This window comes from Heptranchias perlo, chromosome 25 (assembly GCF_035084215.1).
Source record: "Heptranchias perlo isolate sHepPer1 chromosome 25, sHepPer1.hap1, whole genome shotgun sequence".
Classification (NCBI taxonomy): domain Eukaryota; kingdom Metazoa; phylum Chordata; class Chondrichthyes; order Hexanchiformes; family Hexanchidae; genus Heptranchias; species Heptranchias perlo.
Genome location: NC_090349.1, coordinates 13,156,753 through 13,181,769, shown reverse-complemented (window position 1 = coordinate 13,181,769; position 25,017 = coordinate 13,156,753). Strand labels below are relative to the sequence as shown.

The 25,017-nt window shown below is 44.0% G+C and overlaps 1 protein-coding gene across 3 annotated transcripts; it reads left to right on the top strand.

The window, feature by feature from the left end:
- Positions 1 to 513: 513 nt before the first annotated feature.
- Positions 514 to 17,967, top strand: coq5 (coenzyme Q5, methyltransferase). Of its 3 annotated transcripts, none has more exons than XR_010967186.1 (7): positions 514 to 708; positions 5,780 to 5,929; positions 9,153 to 9,380; positions 11,908 to 12,014; positions 12,347 to 12,435; positions 14,528 to 14,663; positions 15,687 to 15,771. XR_010967186.1 is itself a non-coding variant. In XM_068005646.1 (7 exons), the coding sequence occupies exons 1-7, from the start codon at positions 528 to 530 to the stop codon at positions 16,961 to 16,963; spliced, it is 969 nt and encodes a 322-aa protein (XP_067861747.1). In that variant the 5' UTR covers positions 514 to 527; the 3' UTR covers positions 16,964 to 17,967. The 3 variants fall into 3 exon arrangements, 2 of the variants coding, with proteins under 2 accessions (XP_067861747.1, XP_067861748.1); XM_068005646.1 differs by lacking the exon at positions 14,528 to 14,663 and adding an exon at positions 16,862 to 17,967 and having other exon boundaries at positions 15,687 to 15,798; XM_068005647.1 differs by lacking the exons at positions 5,780 to 5,929; positions 14,528 to 14,663 and adding an exon at positions 16,862 to 17,967 and having other exon boundaries at positions 15,687 to 15,798.
- The last annotated feature ends 7,050 nt before the right edge of the window (positions 17,968 to 25,017 follow it).

Here is a 25,017-nt window from a genome sequence, read left to right as displayed (position 1 = left end):
CAGCTCCTGTTCCATTATTTGAACGGGCTGCTCCTCAATTTCTGGCTGCACTTCAGTCCCACCCTCCTGATCTTTGGCCACCCAGTGCGGAGGGGGGCGGACAAGTCCTCGTGGGTCTGCTCCTGGGCCTGGCCAAGGTGGCTATCCACAGGTCCAGGCTAGATGCGGCCAGTGGGGGCAGTCGCTCTGACTGTCTGCCTCTCTTCCGCAGCATTCTCCACGCCCGGGTGACCCTGGAGAGGGAGCACGCGGCGTCTGCCGGTACGCTTGAGGCTTTCCGCGACCGGTGGGCACCGCAGGGGCTGGAGTGCATCCTGGTTCGTTCCAATAAAATTATTATTTGACACGTTTTTTGATTTGTTGTAAGTAAAACACACCCTAACCACCCCCACTTATGAAAGGGGGGACCTAAAACACTCACAAAAAAATAGCAGATGTTTGGTGCAGTTGCAGCAATCTCACGTGACCTGGGCGGAAGTGCTGTTTGCCCTGGAAGCAGAATCACCGAGGGGGAGGTCAGTAGAAAGATGGCTGCCTGTCGGTTACTGAGGTCGTTTGTAGCTGGCCCCCGGGGTGGGAGCGGTCTCTTCACTTGCAGTCGGAATCTTGCGGCCCGCGTTTCTGTCAGAGTTCATTCTGGCAACGCCGAGGAAAAGCAAACGGATTTCGGCTTCGAGAGGGTGTCCGAGTCGGAAAAGGCAGAGAAAGGTGCGGGGGCGCGGGGCTCGGGCCGCTGCTGGGGACTGGCACTGGGAGGTTTGGGTGGCAGCTGGTGACCCTGTGATGTGCCTTCCAGTCTCCTGATGTTTACCCGGTGTCAGGATCTAGTGACAGTGAGTAGCCGAGCCATTCAAACCGGGAAGGTGCCAAGTTCCTACTGAGATGTGATGAGTTTAACTGAGCTAAACTAGCAACCCAGAGCCTCCAGTCAGGCTGCTGCAGTTGACCTCAGTGCCTTGGCTTGGTGAAGAGGTCATGAACTAGGAGTCCTGATTTCAGATCAATGACCCGTCTTTTTCTCTCTTCCCCCAGCCCTTTGATTTTGTTTGTTTATGTGCATGGATGTTGGATAAGGACAGGATTAGGGTCAACTGTAATTCCCCCCCACCACCCGATCAAATAATCTGCTAGTACTTGTTTTGAAAGCTTGTACATGAATGTAGCCATGATGTGGAGATGCCGGTGATGGACTGGGGTGGACAAATGTAAGGAGTCGCACAACAGGTTATAGTCCAACAGCTTTATTTGAAATCACAAGCTTTCGGAGCTTTGCTCCTTCGTCAGGTGAGTGAAGAGTTGCATAAAGGCACAGCATATATAGTCAGAGAACAACGCCGAAAGCTTGTGATTTCAAATAAAGCTGTTGGACTATAACCTGGTGTTGTGCGACTCCTTACATTTGTACATGAATGGCTGCTTGGGTGATTTAATGGAGGGCATTGGGCATCCACTGAATGCGAAAAGAGAAGATTAAAAAGGACAAAGGATCACCTTTCTCGTGATCTCCTGCCAGAAGTATTGGATTTTAGCTGAGACGCATAACCTGCTGGTTTTGTATGGCTTAAGTGTAAACAATGGCTATTTGGGTGAGGTACTAGAAGGCTGCTGCACCCCAACATGAGTGAAGGCCTTAAGAGGGCGGGGAGTGGAATCAGAGAATTTTTCTCTAGGTGAGCCAGTAACTCTTGTACTTTGGTTGTTTTGGTGGGTGAGTTTCATTATTCCCGACCAGGCCACTAGATGGAGCAACATATGTAAACAAATAGATGGATGTGTTTAGGGGGTGGGAAGAGAGCACATTGTGTATTTAACCCACTCTGCTGGAATTAAATCATGTTGGGCATCACTCTGTGACATTGATGGTCTTTGGGAAATTTGTGGCACTGATTGCCCTGCTGTTTCCCCCCCCCCCCCGGGATTCCTTAATCTCCTATTGTCAATGCATCTGCATGTGCAGATGATTCAGAATCATTTTGGCGAAAGACTGCTCTTAAGATTGTATATAACCTGGGGGAGGGAGGTGTGGGGGGGGGGGGGGTTGAACATACTTCAATTAAAAACAGCACAACTTTGCTGAGTAGCAGAAACAGCACTGACATTTTAAAAAATTATGACTGAATGTTAGCAGCAGAGTCATAACAGTGACCAAACTTTGGTTAGCTGCCCTCCCTGGGTTGGAAAAGTTACTTCTTTAAAAAAGTTCATTCTTGGGATATGGGTGCCAATGACAAGGCTGTCATTACTTGCCCATCCCTAGTTGCCCTTAAGGTGGTGGTGAGCTGCCTTCTTGAACTGCTGCAGTCTGTGTGGTGAAGATGCTCCCACAATGTTTGCGTTCAGTGGGTGTGGATGCATCCCCTCCTCCTCATATGGGTTGTGGGTGCCCATCAAATCCTGTCCCTCTATAGGACTAACCATCCTATTGGCTGGTATATACATGCTTATGACCATGGAAGGAGTGTTCTTGTTGTGGCCTGTCAAACTGTTAAATCAGCCTGTGAATCCTTCAACTACTTCTCCAAGGGAAGAGTGTGAAGATATGAAAACAGTAAGCTTTAGAGCAGTTATGGAAAGGGACAAGGATCAATCAAAGGTGAAAATACTCATCTGGAAGAGGGCTAATTTTAGTGAGTTGAAAAGGGATCTGGCCCAGGTGGATTAGAAAAAATGATTGGCAGGTAAAACAGTAAAGTAGCAATGGGAGGCCTTTAAAGAGGAGCTAGTTCGGGTACAGACTAGACACATTCCTATGGGGGGGGGGGGGGGGGAAGGAAGGAAGGGCATCCAGAGCTAGAACTCCTTGGATGGTTAAAATGAAACAGAAAAAAGAGGCTTATGATAAATGCCAGGTTCATAATACAGTAGAGAGCCAAGCTGAATACAGAGAGTGCAGAGGAGAACTGAAAAAGAAAACAAAAGGGGCAAAGAGAATGTATGAGAAAAGATTAGTGGGTGACATAAGAGGGAACACTAAAGTCTTTTGTAGAGTAAAAGGATAGTCAAAGGAAGGGTGGGGCTGATTAAAGGACCAAGAAGGAAATCTTGTGGAGGGGGATGGCATTCCTCAGGTACTAAATGAGTACTTTACATCACTAAAGAAGAGGATGGTGCCAATGTTACAGTAAGAGAGGAGGTGGTAGAGAAATTGGATAGGATAAAAATAGATAAAGAGGAGGTACTAAAAAGATTGGCAACACTCAAAGTAGAAAAGTCACCCAGTCTGGACGGAATGCATTCTAGGTTGCTGAGGGCAGTAAGGGTGGAAATAGTGGAGGCTCTGGCCACAATCTTTCAATCCTCCTTGGATATGAGAGTGGTGCCAGATTTCTGGAGGGTTGCAAATGTTACACTCTGGTTCAAAAAAGGGGAGAGAGATAAACCAGGTAACTACCAACCAGTCAGCCTAACATCTGATGGGGAAACTTCTAGAGACTTTAATCCAAGACAAAATCTATTGTGATTTGGAAGAACGAGTTAATAAATGACAGCAAACACGATTTGTTAAAGGCAATTCATGTCTGACTAACTTGATTGAGTTCTTCAATGAAATAACAGAGGGTTGATGAAGGTAGTGCAATTGATGTGTATATGGACTTTCAGAAGTACCATATGATAGACTTGTTAGCAAAATTGAAGCCCATGGAATTGAAGGGGCAGTGGCAGCATGGATATGAAATTGGCTGAGACAGAAAGCAGAGAGTAGTGATGAACGGTTGTTTTTCAGACTGGAGGGAAGTATACAGTGGTGTCCCCAGGTGTCAGTATTAAGACCACTGCTTTTTTTGATATATATTAATGACCTGGACTTGGGTATAGGGGCATCATTTCAAAGTTTGCAGATGAGACAAAGCTTGGAAATGTAGTAAAGTGACTTGGATAGTAAGAGACTTTAGAAGAGCATAGACTGACGCATGGCAGATGAAATTTAATACGGGGAAGTGTGAAGTAATGCATTTTGGAAGGAAAAATGAGGAAAGGCAGTATAAACTAAATGGTACAATTTTAAAGGGGGTGCAGGAGCAGAGAGACCTGGGGGTTCACATACACAAATCTTTGAAGGTTGCAGGACAAATTATGCTGTTAAAAAAGCATGATGGGATTCTTGACTTTATAAATAGAGGCATAGGTTCCAAAAACAAGGAAGTTATGGTAAACCTTTATAAATCACTGGTTAGACCTCAGCTAGAGTGTTGTGTCCAATTCGGGGCACCATACTTTAGAAAGGATGTCAAAGTCTTGGAGAGGGTGCAGCGGAGATTTACCATAGTTATACCAGAGATGAGGGGTAATGTGAACAGCCTAGAGAAGCTGGGATTGTTCTTCCTTAGAGCAAAGAAGGTTAAGGGAAGATTTAATGGAGGTGTTCAAAATTATGAGTGGTTTTGATAGAGTAGATAGGGAGAAACTGTTTCCACTGGCAGGAGGGTCGGTAACCAGAGGACACAGATTTAAGATAATTGGCAAATAAGTCAGGGGGGACATGAGAAGAAATCTTTTTACTTAGCGAGTTATGATGCTCTGGAATGCACTGCCTGAAAGAGTGGTGGAAGCAGATTCAATAGTAACTTTCAAAAGGGAATTGGATATGTACTTAAAAAGGAAAAATTTGCAGGGCTATAGGGAAAGAGCAGGGGAGTGAGACTAATTGGTAGCTCTTTCAGAGAGCCGGCACAGGCACGATGGGCTGAATGACCTCCTATGCTGTCCAATTATTAGCTTGGACGGTGATTCTCAGGCACCTATTTGATTGCGGGAGTTCTACAGTCAAGCCCAGTTCCGTCTTTATCCGATAACCACACTTTTCCCCTTCCTTAGCCCAGAGAAGGTAAGACCCCCTGGCTGAGATTTAGCAAACTCAACACAAGATAGAAGCTTGGTTTGTATGGTTCACTGCCAAATGTGGTGTGGGTCATACTCTCAGCCATGGGGGGGAGGAAATCAAATGTCCTTTTGAAATAAGGAATCTTGCATATTGTGTCTATCTATTTTGAAAAGAAAACTTGTATTGGTAAATACCAGTTAACCTAAAATAGCTAACATTGATAGAGATTGAAACACTACTTCAGTGAGATGTTAAAATAATGATATAATATTTGCATTCTTGCTGTAAACCCAACCAAATTGTGTAAATATTCAGTTTATTAACTGAATATTGTTGCTGTCTGACTCGCATGAGGAGGCGTCATGTAAGGTGTCTTCTATACCTTTTGTGGACTTCAATAAGTTCCTAGTTTCCCTGTTTTCAGGTTGACTTAGTTGTAGCACTCTTATCCTTAGTTCGGAAGGTTGGGAGTTTGAGCCCCATGCCAGGAGTTTGAACGTATAATCTAGGCTGGCAATCCTGTACAATACTGAGGGAGTGCAGCATTGTCAGAGGTGCCATCCTTCAGATGAGATGTTAAAACAAGCTCCAGTCTGTTCTGGTGGTTCATGTGGATGCTAAAGTTCCTTCAAAGAAGAGCAGGGAGTTCTTCTGATGTCCCAGGCTATACTCCTCTCTCAACCATTACCACCGAAATAAACATTAACCAGTTATTCATCTCGTTGCTATTTGTGGGATCTTGTTATGTACATTTCGGCTGCCACTTTTCCCTGTATAACAACCTTCAAAGCACTTCAAAGTAATTCTTTGGATGTGAAACATTTTGAAACACTTCTCCGATATAAACGCAGGATTCCCTTTCAGTCCTTATAAGGACTCAGACGACTTAGTTGAACCTCTGCATGTGATGTGATGTCCACTGTGGAATAATTTAGAATGTTCTATTTCCTATTACAGTTTACAAAGTATTCAAAAATGTTGCCAAAAACTATGATATAATGAATGATGCCATGAGTCTCGGCATTCACAGATTGTGGAAGGATGCCCTTCTTCATATGATGAACCCACTGCCAGGGACAAAACTGCTTGATGTGGCTGGAGGGACAGGTACAGTAATTACTCTAATCTTTTCCCAAGCTCTCCAGACTGCTAGGGATATGAGAAGATTCTGTGAATCTTGCATTCCTGATCGTTCTTCCTCCTTGCTTTGCCTGATTCTGAATACTCTTGAGTTTTTAATGTTTTAAACGGACGAGAAAAAGAATCAACATTTCCTGCAATAATGATCAGGCTGAGATTGTCTCTCTGTCCCCATGGGTGATCTTGCCATGACATTGAATTTGGCACTGGATAGCCTAATCAATGAGAGAAAGTGAAAAATGTATCCATTAGTCTTGCTTCCATTCCATGTAAAATAATGGAACTGATTATCAGGAGTAAATGTGAGAATCATCTGTACATCAATAACTTAGTTAACATGGATTTGGAAGGGGATGATCCAGCTTGATCAACCCCCTCAACTTCTTTGAGGAAGCGACACCCAAGTGGACTAGAGTAATCCCTATGATGTGGCTTACCTTGACTTCCAAAAGGTTCCACACACAAGGTTATTAATTAAACACAAGACTGTGGGGATTCAGGGTAAACCCTGGGAATGGATGAGAAATTGTTTGACAGGTAGGAAGCCCTGAGACACCCCACTCAATATTCCCACTATAACACAACCCCAGAGGGGTTGTGTTATAGTGGGAATATTGAGTGGGGTGTCTCCGGGCTTCTGCTGAGACCACTGCTACTTTCTGATTTACATAAATTATCTGGATTCAGAAACTTAATGCAAAGTGGTCAAATTTATTGATAACCAAAGTAGAAGAGGCAGCTCAGAAAAAATATAGAATGGGTTGGACAAGATATATAAGTGCGCAGAACAATGGCAGATGAAATTTAATGGACAAATATAAAGTGCTACACATAGGGAAAAAAATAAACAGGTATTCTACGAATGGTGTTGAAACAGCTAAGGTTGAAGTTGAGAGACCTAGTAGTCTTCGTAGCCTCAACACTAAATATATCCAACCAGTGCAGAGCAGTGATCAACAAAAGCAATAGGATGTTGATTTCACAACTAAAACAGTAGAATATAAGCCAGAGGAGATAATCATCAAACGTTATAGTGCTCTAGTCAGAATACACGTTGAATATTGCGTCCAGATCTGGTCTCCAAGGGACAAGACATTCAAGCACTGACGGCAGTGCCTGGAAGAGCCATGAGGCTGAACTTAATGTCAGGGGTCTGAGTTATGAGGAAAGACTGGAGAAACTTGGGTTTTTCAGGGTGGAAAGGAGGTATCTGGGAGGCAATCTTATAGAGGTACGTTAGATTATGGATAAACCCAGAATATTACTTCAAATTAAATGTGGGAATATAACAAAGTGGAGAAAGGTGCTTTTAGGAAAGATATCAGGAAATTCTGGAGTGATCAACATGTGGAATAAACTTCCAAAGTGGAGGCAAAATCCTGGAATTGTTTAAGAAACAATTGGATGCTATAAAGGAGTGACATTAGGATCGCTCTGGACGGATGAATCAAGATGAGCCAATTGGCCGCCCTCATCCGTAATTATCGTGTTCTTTCCCCCCCCCCCACCAAATGTTTGTAATTAAAATGAAATACAAATTTATGTTGTGTAGCTTTGACTAAGAATATCTGTTCCTCACAATTTTCACATTTTTATTAAGTTGGCATTTAAATTTGACTGCAGTGATTCTGATGTAAATGTGATAAATGTCTTGTACAGTTTGAATCTTTTATTCCTCTGATATTTGAGTTAAGCAGCAAACATTACAGATGCAGCACTTTTGTACCTGCCCTGCAATAAACCTACCAAAGCTATATCGCATCATCTAGGTGCTCAAAATTTTTGTTTTGTTGATGTGTACTTGATGTATTTGAACATTTCCCTGTTTGTTTAGAGACCTGATACAGGAGGTGTTCTTGGCAATTATCTGTCAAGTACTATGTGAAAATGAGTCATAGTTTATTCACAGATAATCTGCTGTCGAAGCACACTTGTATTATATCGTGGAATTGGGGTGTAGCCACAGGTATGATACTGTTGTCAGCTTTTCACTTTCACCCAAGTTATGAAACCTATTGTGTAGTTGCAATTGACATGCCTGTTACTTAATTGTAAGAAAGGCAGGAAACATATATTTCTCTCCTCCCTTTCTCTTCTGATCGATTTCGCAAACACTGACTGCCCTCCAGTACCTCATCCAATTGACAGTTCTTCATGTATTTGACCATTTAGGGCATCAAAGCTGAGCTTGACCGTGTCTTCATATGAGGTCTACACTTTCCAGCAGGGGACACTGATCAGGAGCAAGATGCCTGATTATCCCCTTCCCCCTCCCCAGTCCAGGCATACTGAGGTCAACAGTTGCTCGTCTATTGCTGCTCAGGCTTCGATCAACCAGTGGCACAGACTTGGGGAAAGGAGTCAAACCTGGTACCTTCCTGGTCCGTGTGGTTCATTTCCACGTTGCAGAGTGAGTTACCGACTGAGACGTTAGTGTAGCTTTCCAAAACTTAACATTTTTTTAATACTAATTTTTCATAGGTAAATTGACTGTGTTTAGCAGTGCCCTTTTTAAAAAATCACCAGTTTCACTCCCATGATCTATAGTCAGCTGTGAAACTGTTTGATCAGACTGCCAACTATTTTTATCCTTGTATGTATGTTCTGGAAATAACAAAACACACGTGTGATTCTGATATGACCAATGTCACATTGACATTAAATCCTCCAGTATTTTGAGAATGACTCGTCGCTGACGTGAGTAAAATGTATTGTGCATTTACAAACAATGCTCTGGGTGACCAGTTTTTTTTCTTAATGCACTGATTGTTGCTGGAGTGCAGATCCTAGGGGACACGCTGCTTTCTGTTACCTCACTATCCTTCATATGTGATCCTGTAGAGTGTCAGGAAGCTATTCGTCCATGGGGCATCACAGCCAAGCCCAAGCCAATCCTCCCTGCTGACAACACCTGCACTGAGCAGGAGATATTGGATAGCAGTCAGGACCGACTGATTTTTTTTTTTTCTCACTCTTTCCACCACCACCTTCCCCCGAGTCCAGGGACACTGGGGCTATTGTCGTACCGTTATCACCGTGGCCGAGATCGTTTAACTCAGCACAGGCTGGAGATCGAACCTGGTACTTTCTAGGTCTGCATGGCTCTGTTCCACAGTGGGGAGTGCACTTTACAACTAAGACATTGGGGAAGTCATTGTAAAAGAACTAAAATTGCTTTGTATTTCTGCAGGGGATATAGCCTTCAGGTTTATGGATTACATAAGATCGCAGCATGAAAGACAGAGTCGACAAACAATGAAATCTTACCAGAGCCCATCATGGCAACAAATCAATGATCTTTATCAACAGCAGAATGAATCTGATTCTGATTTGGAATCAAAGGCAGTCATCTGTGACATTAATAAGGAAATGTTAAAGGTTGGAAGACAAAAGGCTGAACAGCTGAAATATACTGAAGGTAAGGAGAACTTTACTTTCCTCAGCGCTGGATTTGAATTGCAAAGCCTCTTAGGTTCTCCACAAACAGTTATGCTGTTGCTGGTGTATTTGAAAAGAGATTGAAAAGTTGAAGCTATATTGTATAATTAACAGGGTCTGCTGCATCGAAGCATTCTGCTTTTCCAGTCTCTGTTAAGCTGGTGGCAGCTATTTTAACTCCCCTATACTCAGTAAAGTGTTTCTTTTTAAACTGTGGAACCTGAAAGCCCAAGTGGTAGTGCAGGACAATGCTGAAAGGAGTAAAAGTGAAGAGTTAAATTTGGTACTAGTGATTAGGCGATGTCAAGTGTGGGTTGTAACAGGAAGGAAAGACTGAGTGAGATAAAGAATTTCACAGTTGAGATCCTGGGAAAGAATGAGTTCGAGTAGGAGACTGTGTCTCAGTTGCAACACAGTGAGATGGAATAGCATGTGGGATGGCACATCTAGAGGTTAGAAAGTTGAGGGACACTAAACATAATTGAATAGCTGCCATTGGCACAAGTGCAGTGGACTAAATGGCCTCCTTCTGTGCTGCAATTCCTATATCATAATAGTATTAGTAAATTGCACAACAAGGAAAGCTCTGATAGAGAGAGGTGAGAGGGGGATCAGCTATCGCACAACAAGGTTTTTTTTGTATTCTGCCCTGGAGTACAAGAGAGTTGCTAGAAGGGCCTTCCCAATATGGAGCAATATTCAGAGCTTTGACAAATTTGGGTTTATGACCGGGTTTTTCCAAGTTTTGAATGGAAAAAGAAATGTTTGGCATGAAAGTGGTGGGATATTTGACCTCAATTTGTCCACAGCCCATTTGTCTCAGTGATGACTGGGTTTATGCTGCATTTCAGATTGCACTTTTGTTTTTGTGCCGCTACATGCAGGTGAAGTCTCGCTCACCTATCACTCCTCTCCTCGCTGACCTACATTGGCTGCCATCCCTCAGTGTCTCCAAATTAAAATTCTCATCCTGTTGTTTAAATCCCTCCATGGGTGCAGCAGGTGATCAAGAAGGCCAACGGAATGTTCGCTTTTATGGCTCAGGGGATAGAATATAAAAACAGGGAGGTATTGCTGCAGTTATATAAGGTATTGGTGAGACCGCACCTGGAATACTACATACAGTTTTGGTCTCCATACTTAAGAAAAGACATACTTGCTCTCGAGGCAGTACAAAGAAGGTTCACTCGGTTAATCCCGGGGATGAGGGGGTGGACATATGAGGAGAGGTTGGGTAGATTGGGACTCTACTCATTGGAGTTCAGAAGAATGAGAGGCGACCTTATTGAAACATATAAGATTGTGAAGGGGCTTGATCGGGTGGATGCGGTAAGGATGTTCCCAAGGATGGATGAAACTAGAACTAGGGGGCATAATCTTAGAATAGGGGGCTGCTCTTTCAAAACTGAGATGAGGAGTAACTTCTTCACTCAGGGTAGTAGGTCTGTGGAATTTGCTGCCCCAGGAATCTGTGGAAGCTACATCATTAAATAAATTTAAAACGGAAATAGACAGTTTCCTAGAAGTAAAGGGAATTAGGGGTTACGGGGAGCGGGCAGGAAATTGGACATGAATTTAGATTTGAGGTTAGGATCAGATCAGCCATGATCTTATTGAATGGCGGAGCAGGCTCGAGGGGCCGATTGGCCTACTCCTGCTCCTATTTCTTATGTTCTTATGGCCTCACCCCTCCCTATCCCTGTAACCTGCTCCAGCCCTACAATCCTCCACCCACGTTCCTCTGATTCTGGCTTGTGGTGCATCCTCCCTCCCTTTGCCAAATCATTGGCGCCTACACTCTGGAGTTCTCCTGCTAAGACCCTCCTTAAAACCCACCTCTTTGACCAAGCTTTTGATCACCCCTCCTAATATCTCCCTTGGCTTGGCATCCATCTATTTCTCATTATGCCTCAGTGAAATATATTGGGATGTTTTTCTTCATTAAAGGTGCTATATAAATGCAAGTTGTTGTGGCTGAAGAGGAGTCTGGATCACTGTTTGTGTTGGGATGAACATACATGCCATTGTGCAAACTTGTATTTATTGTTTTGCGGGGTCGTAGTGAAGAAAGAACATCAGCAAATAAACAACCTGTTTTTATTTATATGCTAAATCATATTTTCATAATATTTAGACTCCACTTCCCCTGCACCCGAAAAAAATCTCCCCTCCACTCGCTCCTAGAGGTTCTGATTCAAGCTGGGGTATAGTTCCATGGGCGCAGGCTGTTCTCCAGTTTCTCTGCTAAATTGGTGTTTTTCACATGAGCCTAGACTGTGAGCGCTACTAACTGGGGAGCAGAGATAAACTTGGTTCTGCTCTCACTTAATGTCCACAAGTACACTTTCTAGCACCAACTAGCATTCAGAATGGTTCATTTCTCCTTTCTGCTCAGAGTTAACTGTGGGGATGATTGGTCTGAAGAAATATGTTCTGACTGTAAGCAGATTCTAAGGATGTACTTTCTGAATGTTTACATTTGTTCTCTGCTTGGTTGTTCATTGCAGGCCTGTCCTGGGTGGTGGGAAATGCTGAAGAGCTGCCATTTGACGATGACAAGTTTGATGTTTATACAATTGCCTTTGGAATTAGAAATGTTACTCATATTGATCATGTGAGTGGATGCAAAGCATCACCTGTGACTAACTGTAATAAGCTATGATGGAGAAGCTTCTGTTTGCCATTTTCCATCTCTTTTCCCCCTCCCACCAACAAAAGTGCTATGTGTCATCTTGGAGTTAAGGGGATGAAATACAGTGCATTTTGCCTGAAGCCAATAAGTTTATTTCCACCTTTGAATATTTTTTTAATAAAATTGAGCCAAGTTTTACTGTAATTTGTCTGTTGCGTACAAATTTCTTTGAAAAATTCCTTCAATTTGTGTTGACCGTGCAAGAAAGTATCTATGTAGGAAACTCTGACACAGACTGTTTCTCCCCCCACCAGGTGCTGCAGGAGGCCTATCGGGTTTTGAAGCCAGGTGGAAGGTTCCTGTGTCTGGAATTCAGCAAAGTACAGAATCCAATCCTTTCCAGGTGGCTATAGTAAATTAGTATTACTGAGAGGGAGGCTGGCTATAGTAATTTAGTATTCAAGAAAGAGTTGTAGATTTCTTACACCTGTAATCTGCCTGCATTACATATACAGGTAGACTGGACCATTTAAATAGCGTCTTATTAGGCCTTTCTCAATATGCTGATACGTTTGCTAGTAAATAAATTCTACTGAGAGCTAGTGCTGCTCGTGAGCCAGCTGCTCTGAGATCACTAGATAATGATCAGGGGTTCTCTGCTGGGAGGCGATGAGCTTAACCTCTGTTTGCTAATGATTCAATTGAAACAGCTGCTAAGAGAACTCCATAGGGGTAGATTTTCCAGTCCTGGTACAATTCCTTCCAGAACAACAAGGAACGAGTGCAAATATAGCCAGAGTTGAAGTGGACTGATTGCACATAATTCATATGATACAGCATAGAAGGAGGCCATTTGTGTCTGTGCCAGCTCTGTGAAAGAGCTACCCAGTTAGTCCCACTCCCCTGCTCTTTCCCCATAGCCCAGCAATTTTTTTCCCCTTCAAGTATTTATCCAAATCCTTTTTGAAAGTTATTACTGAATCTGCTTCCAACACCCTTAAAGGCAGTGCATTCTAGATCATCATAACTCACTGCATTAAAAAAAAAATTCTCCTCATGTCAGCTCTGGTTCTTTTGCCAATTACCTTAAATCTGTGTGTTCTGGTTACTGACCCTTCTACCATTGGAAACATATCAAAACCCTTCATAATTTTGAACACCTCTATTAAATCTCCCCTCAACCTCAGTCTGTCCATATAACTGAAGTTCTGCATCTCTGGTACCATTCTAGTAAATCTCTTCTGCACCCTCTCTAAGGCCTTCACATCCTTCCCACCCAGAATTGGACACAATTTTGGACACATTTTTTGGGGCCTAACCAGTGATTTATAAAGGTTTAGCATAACTTCCTGGCTTTTGTACACTGCCTCTGTTTATAAAGTCTGGGATCCCCTATGCTCTGATTACCCATGGTTTGGTCATTTTCATAGTTATTTATAGTTCCATGTGGAGCTTTGGCCTTGTACAGGCAGGTAACATAATGGAGGGTTTGCAAAATGGCTTTTAGGTGACATTTTGGAGTTTGTTGCCACTTAAAGGTAAGTGGTTGCATGGGGTGGGGTGGGGGGAAACGACAAAAACTCTTGGGAGTTTTTGTAAAGGCTCAAAAGATATTTCAACCTGTTGGCACCCCTTGGCAAAGCTGAAGAAAGAGTGACTGGCAAATATGATATGAAAGTAAACATAATGTGGAGGCATGAAAGAGTCTGTGGGCAAGCGATGGAGCATCCCAGCACCCGTCTCTGTTTGGTAGCTGGTGAAATGAGATAATTGTGAGGTGGATGGCCTTGTTTGCCACTCCAGGGGACCCTCCCTGTAGAACAGCAGGCGTGGAAGTTGGTGGAGCCAGAGTTGAGTGTGTGACTAGCTGTAACTGGCAGTGCCAGCCTTACAGTGCATGTTAGCAGCAGGTATCCTTGCAGCATATAGTACAACTTTCATCTGGCTTCCTGCTGACCCAGACAGTTTGTGAAGCCAGTTCCTATGGTTACTGTCAGGTAGCTGTGTTGGGACCTACATCATGGCCAGTGCAGCCAATCAGGCTATACTGACTGTTGATCTCCCTGACGTGCCTTCCTTCAAGTAGTACTATTTAAAGCATGAAATACTGTGATTAGCGTGCTTTTGGAGAATCCCCAACATTAAAGGGAGTTAGGGATTCACATACTGAATTTGGGCCATTAGGGTTTGCTGTCATGGCCTCCATTGAGAATCGGAACCTCTACTACAATGCTTCTCCAACAGAGTGTGCACCTCGATCTGTAGATGTGGGCATGAGGGTACCAATACGTTGATGCATATTGCTTCTCACACAGCCTGTAATGCCTGATCCATCTTTGGTCTTCCTCTCCCTTCAAAAAGTACAGGGAATGGGGATCAGGCGGGCAAGTGGAGTTGAGGTCGAAGATCAGCCTTGATCTTATTGAATTGCGGAGCAGGCTCGAGGGGCCGTATGGCCTACTCCTGCTACTTAACTTATGTTCTTATAATTCCAGTGAGGAAACCCATTGTGCCACTACTGTTACTGTACCAAACAATTGGCCAAAGGCTTGGGCCAACTAAGTGACAGCAAAAATAAAAGCAAGAAGAAAGGTCAAGAAATGGCCTGAAAATGCTCCTAATAACCTTCAGGTGGGGCTCTTGTCAATCCACTTCCATATACAGCTCTGTGCCTAGCAATCCTGGATGCCTAGTTTAAACAGACATAAACATGAATCAGCAATTTGTGGCTGGGACCTCAGGGAAATTGAGCGGACATCTAAATTATGTCATTAGGACTTAAACACGTGAAGCTCCCGCCTGTTTCAGATGAGTGTTTCCTGAACCCATCAAACCCACAGTCAAGCACCACGTGATGCAGTAAGTTGGTGGAGATCTAACATTACGAATCTCTGCCCCTTTTTCCAATGTAAGGAATCTTACAACACCAGGTTATAGTCCAACAGTTTTATTTGAAAATCATGAGCTTTCGGAAGCTTGTGATTTTCAAATAAAACTGTTGGACTATAACCTGGTGTTGGAAGATTCCTTACATTTGTCCACCCCAGTCCATCACCAGCATCTCCACATCATGCCTTTTTCCAATGTTACACCCTTTTTATACCCATAAATCAGCGCAATGTGTGAGCAATAGTGGACACAAGCCCACACCCTATTATTCTATGAATACGTTCTCTGGTATGGTATGTTGATACACCAATGAACTGTGCCATCCTAATCCGACTTTTTTTCACCAATTTTCTCCACATATTCTTTCAGCCCCTCTTCTTCTGATGGCATTGACTTCCTGTTGGGATACGGTTCCATAGGCAACCTTCGCCCTCAAATGTTTTGGCCAAATGATCATTCTTCATCTGTGAGTTTGACAGTGATGTGGCTGTGGCTGTTCAGCCACTTTTGAGCCCAATCCTGCCCTACCTCACATTCGTACCCAAGAACTCTGACCAATTTTCCTGTTCCTGTCCCAGATTTTCTGACGCCTCTTTTACATCCGAGCCAGCTGAGATCACCTAACTCAGCAGTGACCTTGGATCAAATCTGGGATCCTTCTGGTCTGGAGTTTCATCTACTCAAAGCAGCCCTCTCTTTCATAAACAAAGGATTTTCCTCACCTCACATTTTTTGATTTTAGGATATCTGTTCTCTTTTACCCAGGCTCTACAATTTGTACAGTTTTCAAGTGATACCTGTGCTGGGTGAGGTCATCGCTGCTGACTGGAAATCCTACCAGTACTTGGTAGAAAGTATCCAACGTTTTCCTGATCAGGTAATATTACTATCGTCTAGAAATTTTTGAATATTCATGCTCAAGCACTCACCAAATGTGCTTTGAAACACTTGCATGCTATAATTTTTACCAGTTGGTTCCTTTGCTGTGTAACAGTTGCCTACATTGCAGTAGGCCTTTGTTAGAATCAAAAACTCGTTTGTAGATGTGGCTCTAAGCAGAATGGGACTGAGGAAAGATTTACTTGAGTTCAAACTGTTTAAAGCTCCTGAAAATCACGGTCTCAATTTTTCTTCTTCCCTCCCCCATATAATCTGCCAGCTGGATGACCCTGTCCTAAGATGGAGGACAAACTACACTTGAATGAGGCAGACTGTTCCAATGGTAGAGACATTGTTGCTTTTTATTCCCCTTCCCCAAGTTCCCTGAGCCACATACTGTTTCTACTTGAACCTGTGAGCTGCTCCAGTGCTTTTATCAACAAGAAAGCACTTGCATTTATATAGCGCATTTCATGATCTCTGGATGTCCCACAGACAATGAAGTATTTTCGAAGTGTAGTCATTGTTGTAATGTAGGAAATGTGGCAGCCAATTTGCACACAGCAAGGTCCCACAAACAGCAATGAGATAATGACCAGATAATCTGTTTTAGTGATGTTGGTTGAGGGATAAATATTGGCCAGGACACCAGGGAGAATGCCCCTGCTCTTCAAAATAGTGCTGTGTCCACCTGAGAGGGCAGACGGGCCCTCGGTTTAACGTCTCATCCAAAAGACGGCATCTCTGTCAGCCTGGATTTTGTGCCTGAGTCCCTAGAGTGGGATTTCTGACTCCGAGGTGAGAGTGCTACCAACAGAGCCATAGCTGACACCTTTTTCTTTCTTTTATCAATATTGTTTTATAAACTGCTAGCTGGGGAGGTGTGCAAGAGTGTCACAAGGTAACTCTCCGACTGAGGTGTGTGTGTTTTATTTTCCTCTTTTAAGGAGGAGCCCGGCCTCCGCTCTCGGGCTGTGTCACATTTTGAGGCACAATATGTAATGCTTGCTGGGAGAATTCTAGCAGCGGGGTTGCTTTAATTTACATCTTTGTCTTCCCAGGAGGAGTTCAAAGCAATGATTGAAGATGCTGGGTTTTACAAGGTGGAATACAACAACTTGACATCAGGGATTGTGGCTGTTCACTCTGGATTTAAACTCTGAATTTAAAGTGACCGAAAGGAAATTGACAGCTGTTGCAACAAGGCCCTGCTTCCATTGACTCACACATGCAATTACAGATACCATGCGAGTTGTCACATGGCACTGCCTGGCTGCTGAAGTACTGGCAGATATGTCTCAATGAGTCATTTAGCCACTAGCAGTCGCACAATTGGTCAGTAAGGCTGTCCAAACCATGATCTGATGGGAATGTGCTACAAAGTTACTTGATTATATTCTCGTTTTGAAATGTAAAAGTGCAGGTGCACTTTGTCTGCTCTTGTTCTGTTTGGTTTTCCTCTATGAGGATGTAGATCCTAGTGAAGTATTAATAATCAGTAAGTAAAGCCCTTTGGCATGAAGGAAATGAATTTGCCACTGATAACCAAGTTTTGCCAGCAATGAGACAGGTTATTAAAATAGACTTCTAAGTTCAGCGATGTTTTAAGAAATTAAGGATTTGATCATTTCATTTTTCTCCTGAAATATGATATACAGCAGAAAACATTATATGTTGATCACAATAGGTACGCCATGTATTTCACACTAGGTGCACTTTTTAAAAGCGTAGGGTAAAACCTTCAGGATCTCTTATCAGCCATTCCCATCCTTCTGTGATGCAAACTGTAGAGAGAAAAATTACATGATCAAAATGAGACAGTACAGATGTACCGCAGTTCCCCTTCTCAACAGAATTTGACTTTTATTAATGCCCTGAGAAGTTGGTGGCTGGTTTTGAGTTCAGGTGGCTTTAAAAGGAAACTCTTCTCGACAATGGGAATGCGTAGAGTTATAAATGGCAAGAACCAACAGATTGGTATTGGGACTAGAAAAAATGGCATTCGCAGGTGTCAAGACTGTGAGTGTACTTTTACTTCATGTGGTCCTGCAGTTTAGTGTTTGTCTGATTTTATGTATGATGGGGATTCGCCTTTACACAAATTCCAGGATCGACTAAAAATATTTAAACGTCCTAGTGGTTAAATAAAATGTTTTTTCTAGTTTGACTGACTTTTGTATTTGTATTTTTTTAAGTGGATTTAGGGGTGTTCTTGGAGTGGGAAGTGGTTTTGCAGCAGTAGCTTATCCCTTTTCCCCAAAGAGAACTTCTGATCCTCCTGTGTTGAGTGAGTGAGCAATGCCTGAGACTCCTCGAACAGCCAGAACAAGAGTGGTATCAAAAGTAGAAATGACTGAATTGCTAGGCAAAAGTGAGCATAACTTTCAACCTGACTTAGGGAAACAGAGCAGAGACTTAACTCTAGTGTACAATCAAGGTAAATTTGGTAACATAGACTGAGAGCACCAAACAATGACTCAGCATTGTGGTAGTGTAACAATTCTGGATGCTGCTGATGCCCTACAGCACCTAATGGATGCCCAGTTTTGGCCAGCTGCTAGATCTGCTGTTAGTCAGTCCCGTTTGGCACAGTGGTAGTGCCACACTTTATGTTGGAGGGTGTCCTCACAGCGAAGCTGAGACTTTGTCTTCTCATGGCCTATGCAGTGGTCAATCCTGCCGTTTCTATTATGGACAGACATGGCTGATGGGTAGGTTGGTGAGGACGAGGTCAAGCAGGTTATTCCCCTGTTTTGGTTCCCTCGCCACCTGACGGAGGTCCAATCTGGCAGTCTAATAGCACAGAGGCAATGGAGGGGTTGAGAGAAATGGTGGACAGGTAGAGCTGGGTGTCATTATAATACATGTGGAATCTGACCCCATGTCTGCAGATGATGTCACCAAGAGGGAGCATATAGATGAGGAAGAGGAGGAGCTGCTAAGGGTGGATCCATGGGGGTGAGGGAACTCCTAAGGTGACAATGTGGGGTGGGAAGAGAAGCCATTGCTAGAGGTGCTCTGGTTATGATCAGATGAGTAACCAAGTAAGGGCAGACCCACTGAACTGGACATTGGAGGAGAGACGGTGGAGAAGAGTGGTGTGATTGACTACCTCAAAGACTGCAGAGAGGACAAGGAGGGATAATGCGGTACAATTACAGTCACAAAGTGGTATTTGAGGCTTTGGTAAGGGACCGTTTCAGTGCTGTGGGAGGAGTGGACCCCAGAGTTGGAGAGATGGGTATGAATCTTGGAGGCGACAACACATACAAGGGCCTTAGGGAGCAAATGGAGGTTAAAAATGGCTGAGGGGTCATTGTGGTTTTGTTTTGAGGAGGGTTGTGATGATGGTGGTTTCCAAAGGGAGAGAGGCAGTGCTTAAGGGAGGATTCAGTTTTCATGGCTTGATCTGTGCTGTTAGCTGATTTCATCCAGGGGGAGCAGTTGGGATATTACAGTTCACCTTAGCACCCCTGAGGTAGGGAAATGTAAAGTCAGCCAGAGTTCTCACTCATGATGGATAGTTGGAATCTCTCTGCTGGAAGATGTGTAGATGATGGGTGAGGATAAGATCAGTCTTTGCAATGATGGCCTTCATTCTGCTAGCGCTCACTGTCCAGGCTCATATGTTAAGGGTAGCCACTTGGACAAGGTACGAGGAGGCTACTGGTGCCTGTGGAACCATATGCCAGCAAGAGGCAGCACCTTCAGGAAAGGATGGGGGAAAGCTAGAAAAACAAAACACAGCTTCCGTTTAAAAACTGGATTCTATTACGGACAGCAGTGGTGGGTCTCTCAATAGATAATTGGCCAGTGTAAATATGCAGGATTTCAATACAGTAGGACACATTGCAACAAGGTAATAGGCTCTCTTTAAAACGTGGGTATGCACAGATGTAAAGCCATAAACCACCACTTCTGTTTCATTCTCGGTTCAGGCCCTTGAATTCTACTTTGTGTGAAAAAGGTTTCAGGATATTGCCACAATTGACTAAGTGAAATCTTATTTTGTGTTGATCAGCACGAGAACCCTAACTGTTCAAATAGCAACCTTGAAGAAAAGGAGTTATGTTCTCCTTCAAACCATTGCGTATGCCTATTTTTAATAAACCAATAAAGTTGACACTGAGAAAGAAAGCTCCATAAATGCCGCCTCTTAAGAATGCACCACTAATATAATTTGAAGTCTAATTAACTGAAGAAACCTATCATTCTAAATCATAAATAAAAACAGAAAATGCTGGAGCAGCACAGCAAGTGAGGCAGCATCTGTGGAGAAAGAAACAATTTAACATTTCAGATAGAAGACCTTTTGTCAGAACAGTTCTGATGAAAGCCTTTGACCTGAAACATTAACTCTGTTTCTTTCTCCACGGATGCTGCCTCACTTGCTGAGCTTTTCCAGCATTTTCTGTTTTTATTTCAGATTTCCAGCATCCACAGTATTTTGCTTTTGATTCTAAATTATTCTATGCTCTGCAATGCCCACTGGTCGCGGAAGGCCTCGAGCATACTGTTGGAAACTGCATGTTCCCTCTCCAGGATCTCCTAGGCGCGGATAATACTGTGAAGAAGAGGCAGGCAGCCAGAGTGACTCTTCTCACGGGCCTTGCTCATTCTGGACGTGTAAATGGCTGTCTTTCCTAGGCCCAGGAGCTTTCCATGAGAAGGCCTTCCAAGCTGCTTGCCCACCCCCCCACTGTACCGGGTGGCCAAAGATGAGGAACGTAGTATTGAAATTCAGCCAAATATTGAGCAGCCCCCTTAAATAGTGAAATAGGGGCTGCAACCTCTCACACCCCACATAGATGTGATATACAGTTTCATCCACGTCGCAGAAGCTGCAAGCGGCCTGGGTAAACCATTGTGCAATAAGGACCTGATATTTTGACTCTCAGCAGACTTAATGGCGAATGATTCTCAAATTGAAAAACTTCATGTGTAATGAGCTTTGGCAGCTTTTAGCTGGCCAAACAAAATGGGATCCACTGTGGTTTTTCTCAGGAGATTACATGGTTTTGGGTGGGGTGGGGAGTATATATATTGTGCTACAAGGTATGACAATTGTGTGGGACAGGCTGGAGGGACCAGAGGGTCTTTGCCAGTCCGCAATTGTTCGTATGTTTACTTAATTTCTCTTCGCCACCACTACCGCCGGAGCTATTGGTATCAGGCAAACGTTTTCAGTCACGGTGAGATAGGCTGGGCTCTAGAGTTCTCGAGGGCAGCTGTCAAGGCAGTACTCTGTTCAGCCAAAAGGAACTACATTTGGATTGTAACAGTCTGTTCGTTTTTCTCACCCACCCTTCCCAGGCTTTTTTGCCACAGGGTTGTGGGAGAGGGGATGATGCAGTTACTGCAATTAAGTGAACTGCCAGGAGCAATGTTACGTAATCTTGTTTTACTAGGACAGTAACGGTGGTTGGTTTATTGCTGAGGTCTTTTTAGAAAATGGAGCCACTCTCTGCAACAAGAGTGCACGCTAATTAACAGCTTTACTCCTGCAGATTCATCTGTATATAGTGGTAAAAGAAAAAAAATTCTCTTACCTTCCCTCTTTTGAAGGAAGTGGCTCATCCTGGGTATGTTTCTATCTGTCCTGCCAGCCATTCTTCACATGAGTGCTGGTTGGCTGCCTGATTGTGGATGGGGGATTACCACCAAGCCAGTTTTTGTCCTTGTCCAACATTATTCAATTTGATTTCATAATGTGCCACACTGGGATTTAAACTCGCAACCTTTGGATTGCTAGTCTAGCCCGCCACACTACCATACTGTGTGGTGTACCTAACCACTAGTTGCTTGCAATTTTTTAAATTCTTCATGAACATTCTTCCCTCAGCAACAGCAATAGGTTTTTATCAGTTTAAAATGGTCATCTCAAACACTCCTTCAGTATAATCGTTCCATCTCTTCCAGGACTCTGACATTTTACTGGCCTCAATCCAATTTTGACCTCTTTTTCCTCTGAGGATGACCTCCAGATTTGACAATATCAATATTCATAAATACAACAATGAAGTTGGGGATTAGCTGAATTTTGATAATTTGAGGAAACCATTAGCAAAAGACACGATATTAGACTAATTAAATACAATGTTACAAAAAACACCGGAATAACCAATATTGAGCGCAATACACACCGTCGTGAGTCAAAGGTTTTTATGGATACAAGTGTGGGTATAATTACCTGTAAATATTTACATACACACAGCGAACAACTGATATGGCTTAGTACCACACCATGTGGTGCACTTACCCACTAAACCATCAAAGGAGCTCATACTCACTATACATAAACTCAAGGCCGGTAACCAATTTAACAGTTGCAAGAGCTGTTAATTAAATATGAGGCAATGAACTCTTAACAGTAGATCAAAGGCATCCTCTGAATTTCAGAACATGACAGTGCAGATTGGGTGGAGCCTGCAAACATCTTGTACTTTAAAGACATGCCATCTGATGCAAAATTCAGGTCTGCTCTAGATACCTGCTCAGGTTCAGTGGCAGCAGTTGCTCCTGTAAGCTGATCCCTTGTCCCTTACATTCCAGAGCTGACTCACCGTGTCCAATATCTGCTTATACAATAGTGTGACCCAGGGGATAGAATAATGTGTTCCCCTTGACATGAACTGGATATTGCGTCTTTTGCACCTTCCCTCATGCATGCTTTTCCAGTCTTTCAGTGGATGGACTGTTTATACTTTATGATGTGGAGATGCCGGTGATGGACTGGGGTTGACAATTGTAAACAATTTTACAACACCAAGTTATAGTCCAGCAATTTTATTTTAAATTCACAAGCTTTCGGAGATTTTCTCCTTCCTCAGGCAAATGTTTCAAGAGCTCCTTGAAGCCTACGCATTTATACATATTGAACAATACATGGTGTTTACAGACCGCCCCTGCAACTGCCCGTTGCCAAGGCAATCACCGTGTTCAGACAGAGAGGTGTCACCTGCAGAACCCCCGAATACACATTCAACAAAAAAACAAACAGGGAAAAAAAACAGAGAAAAAAAAACACAGAGAGAGGCAGAAACATCCGGAAGGCAGAGAGAGCCAGCAAATGACCCATTATATTAAAAACAGATAACATTTGTTCGCTGGTGGGGTAACGTGTAGCGTGACATGAACCCAAGATCCCGGTTGAGGCCAAACAGACGAGGCAACGGAACTACGCTGCCTACATGAAAACCAAGAGCAGGAAGCTTGAGAAACTCGGCATCACCACCAGCAACGACCAAGCTTCCCCTGGTACCACGGTTGCAACCACAGGGAAGTCTATTGTCAATTTATCCGACCACACCCTTCAACCAGACGAAATCGAAGTTCTCAGCCGAGGGCTCAATTTCTGCCCCACTACCAAAATGGACCCCACTAGTCTCGCGGCGGACACAGAGGAATTCATCAGGAGAATGAGGCTCCGGGAATTCTACCACAAACCCCAAGATTTCAGCAGCGAACCCAATGAGACAATCGACGATCCGGAACAGCAGACAGAGGGATCCGCGGTACAGCAACCGAAGAGGAAAGAGTCAAACTGGACTCCTCCGGAGGGTCGCTGCCCTCAGCTGGACATGTATGCTCAAGCTGTCAGGAAATGCGTCAATGCCAGATTCATCAGCCGCACTCAGAAGACAGTCCAGAATGTCACCCGAGCACAACGCAACGCCATCAACGCTCTCAAGACCAACCGCAACATCGTCATCAAACCAGCGGACAAAGGAGGAGCCATAGTCATACAGAACAGAACAGACTATTGCAAAGAAGCATACCGACAACTGGACAACCAGGAACACTACAGACGGTTACCCGCAGATCCGACCAAAGAACACACCCACCAGCTCAACAAACTGATCAAGACCTTCGATCCAGACCTTCAAAGCATCCTACGCATTCTCATCCCACGTAATCCCCGCGTGGGAGACTTCTACTGCCTCCCAAAGATACACAAAGCCAACACACCCGGACGTCCCATCGTATCAGGCAACGGAACCCTGTGTGAGAACCTCTCTGGATACATCGAGGGCATCCTGAAACCCATCGTACAGGGAACCCCCAGCTTCTGTCGTGACACTACAGACTTCCTACAAAAACTCAGTACCCACGGACCAGTTGAACCAGGAACACTTCTCACCACGATGGACGTCTCGGCACTATACACCAGTATCCCCCACGATGACGGCATCGCTGCGACAGCATCAATACTCAACACCAACAACAGCCAATCTCCGGAAGCCATCCTACAACTCATCCGCTTCATCCTGGATCACAATGTCTTCACCTTCGATAACCAGTTCTTTACCCAAACACACGGAACAGCCATGGGGACCAAATTCGCACCCCAATACGCCAACATTTTCATGCACAAGTTCGAGCAGGACTTCTTCACTGCACAAGACCTCCAACCAACACTATACACCAGATACATCGACGACATTTTCTTTCTATGGACCCACGGCAAGGAATCACTAAAGAGACTACACGATAACATCAACAAGTTCCATCCCACCATCAAGCTCACCATGGACTACTCCTCAGAATCAGTTTCTTTCTTGGACACACGAATCTCCATCAAAGACGGGCACCTCAGCACCTCACTCTACCGCAAGCCCACGGACAACCTCACGATGCTCCACTTTTCCAGCTTCCACCCTAACCACGTCAAAGAGGCCATCCCCTATGGACAGGCCCTGCGAATACACAGGGTCTGCTCAGACGAGGAGGAACGCGATGGACACCTACAGACGCTGAAAGACGCCCTAGTAAGAACGGGATATGACGCTCGACTCATCGATCGACAGTTCCGACGGGCCACAGCAAAAAATCGCATAGACCTCCTCAGGAGACTAACACGGGACGCAACCAACAGAGTACCCTTTGTCGTCCAGTACTTCCCCGGAGCGGAGAAACTACGCCATGTTCTCCGCAGCCTTCAACATGTCATCAATGAGGACAAACACCTCGCTATGGCCATCCCCACACCTCCACTACTCGCCTTTAAACAGCCACCCAACCTCAAACAGACCATCGTTCGCAGCAAACTACCTAGCTTTCAAGAGAACAGCGTCCACGACGCCACACAACCCTGCCACGGTAACCTCTGCAAGACATGCCAGATCATCGACACAGATACCACCATCACACGAGATGACACCACCCACCAGGTGCATGGTTCATACTCCTGTGACTCGGCCAACGTTGTCTACCTCAT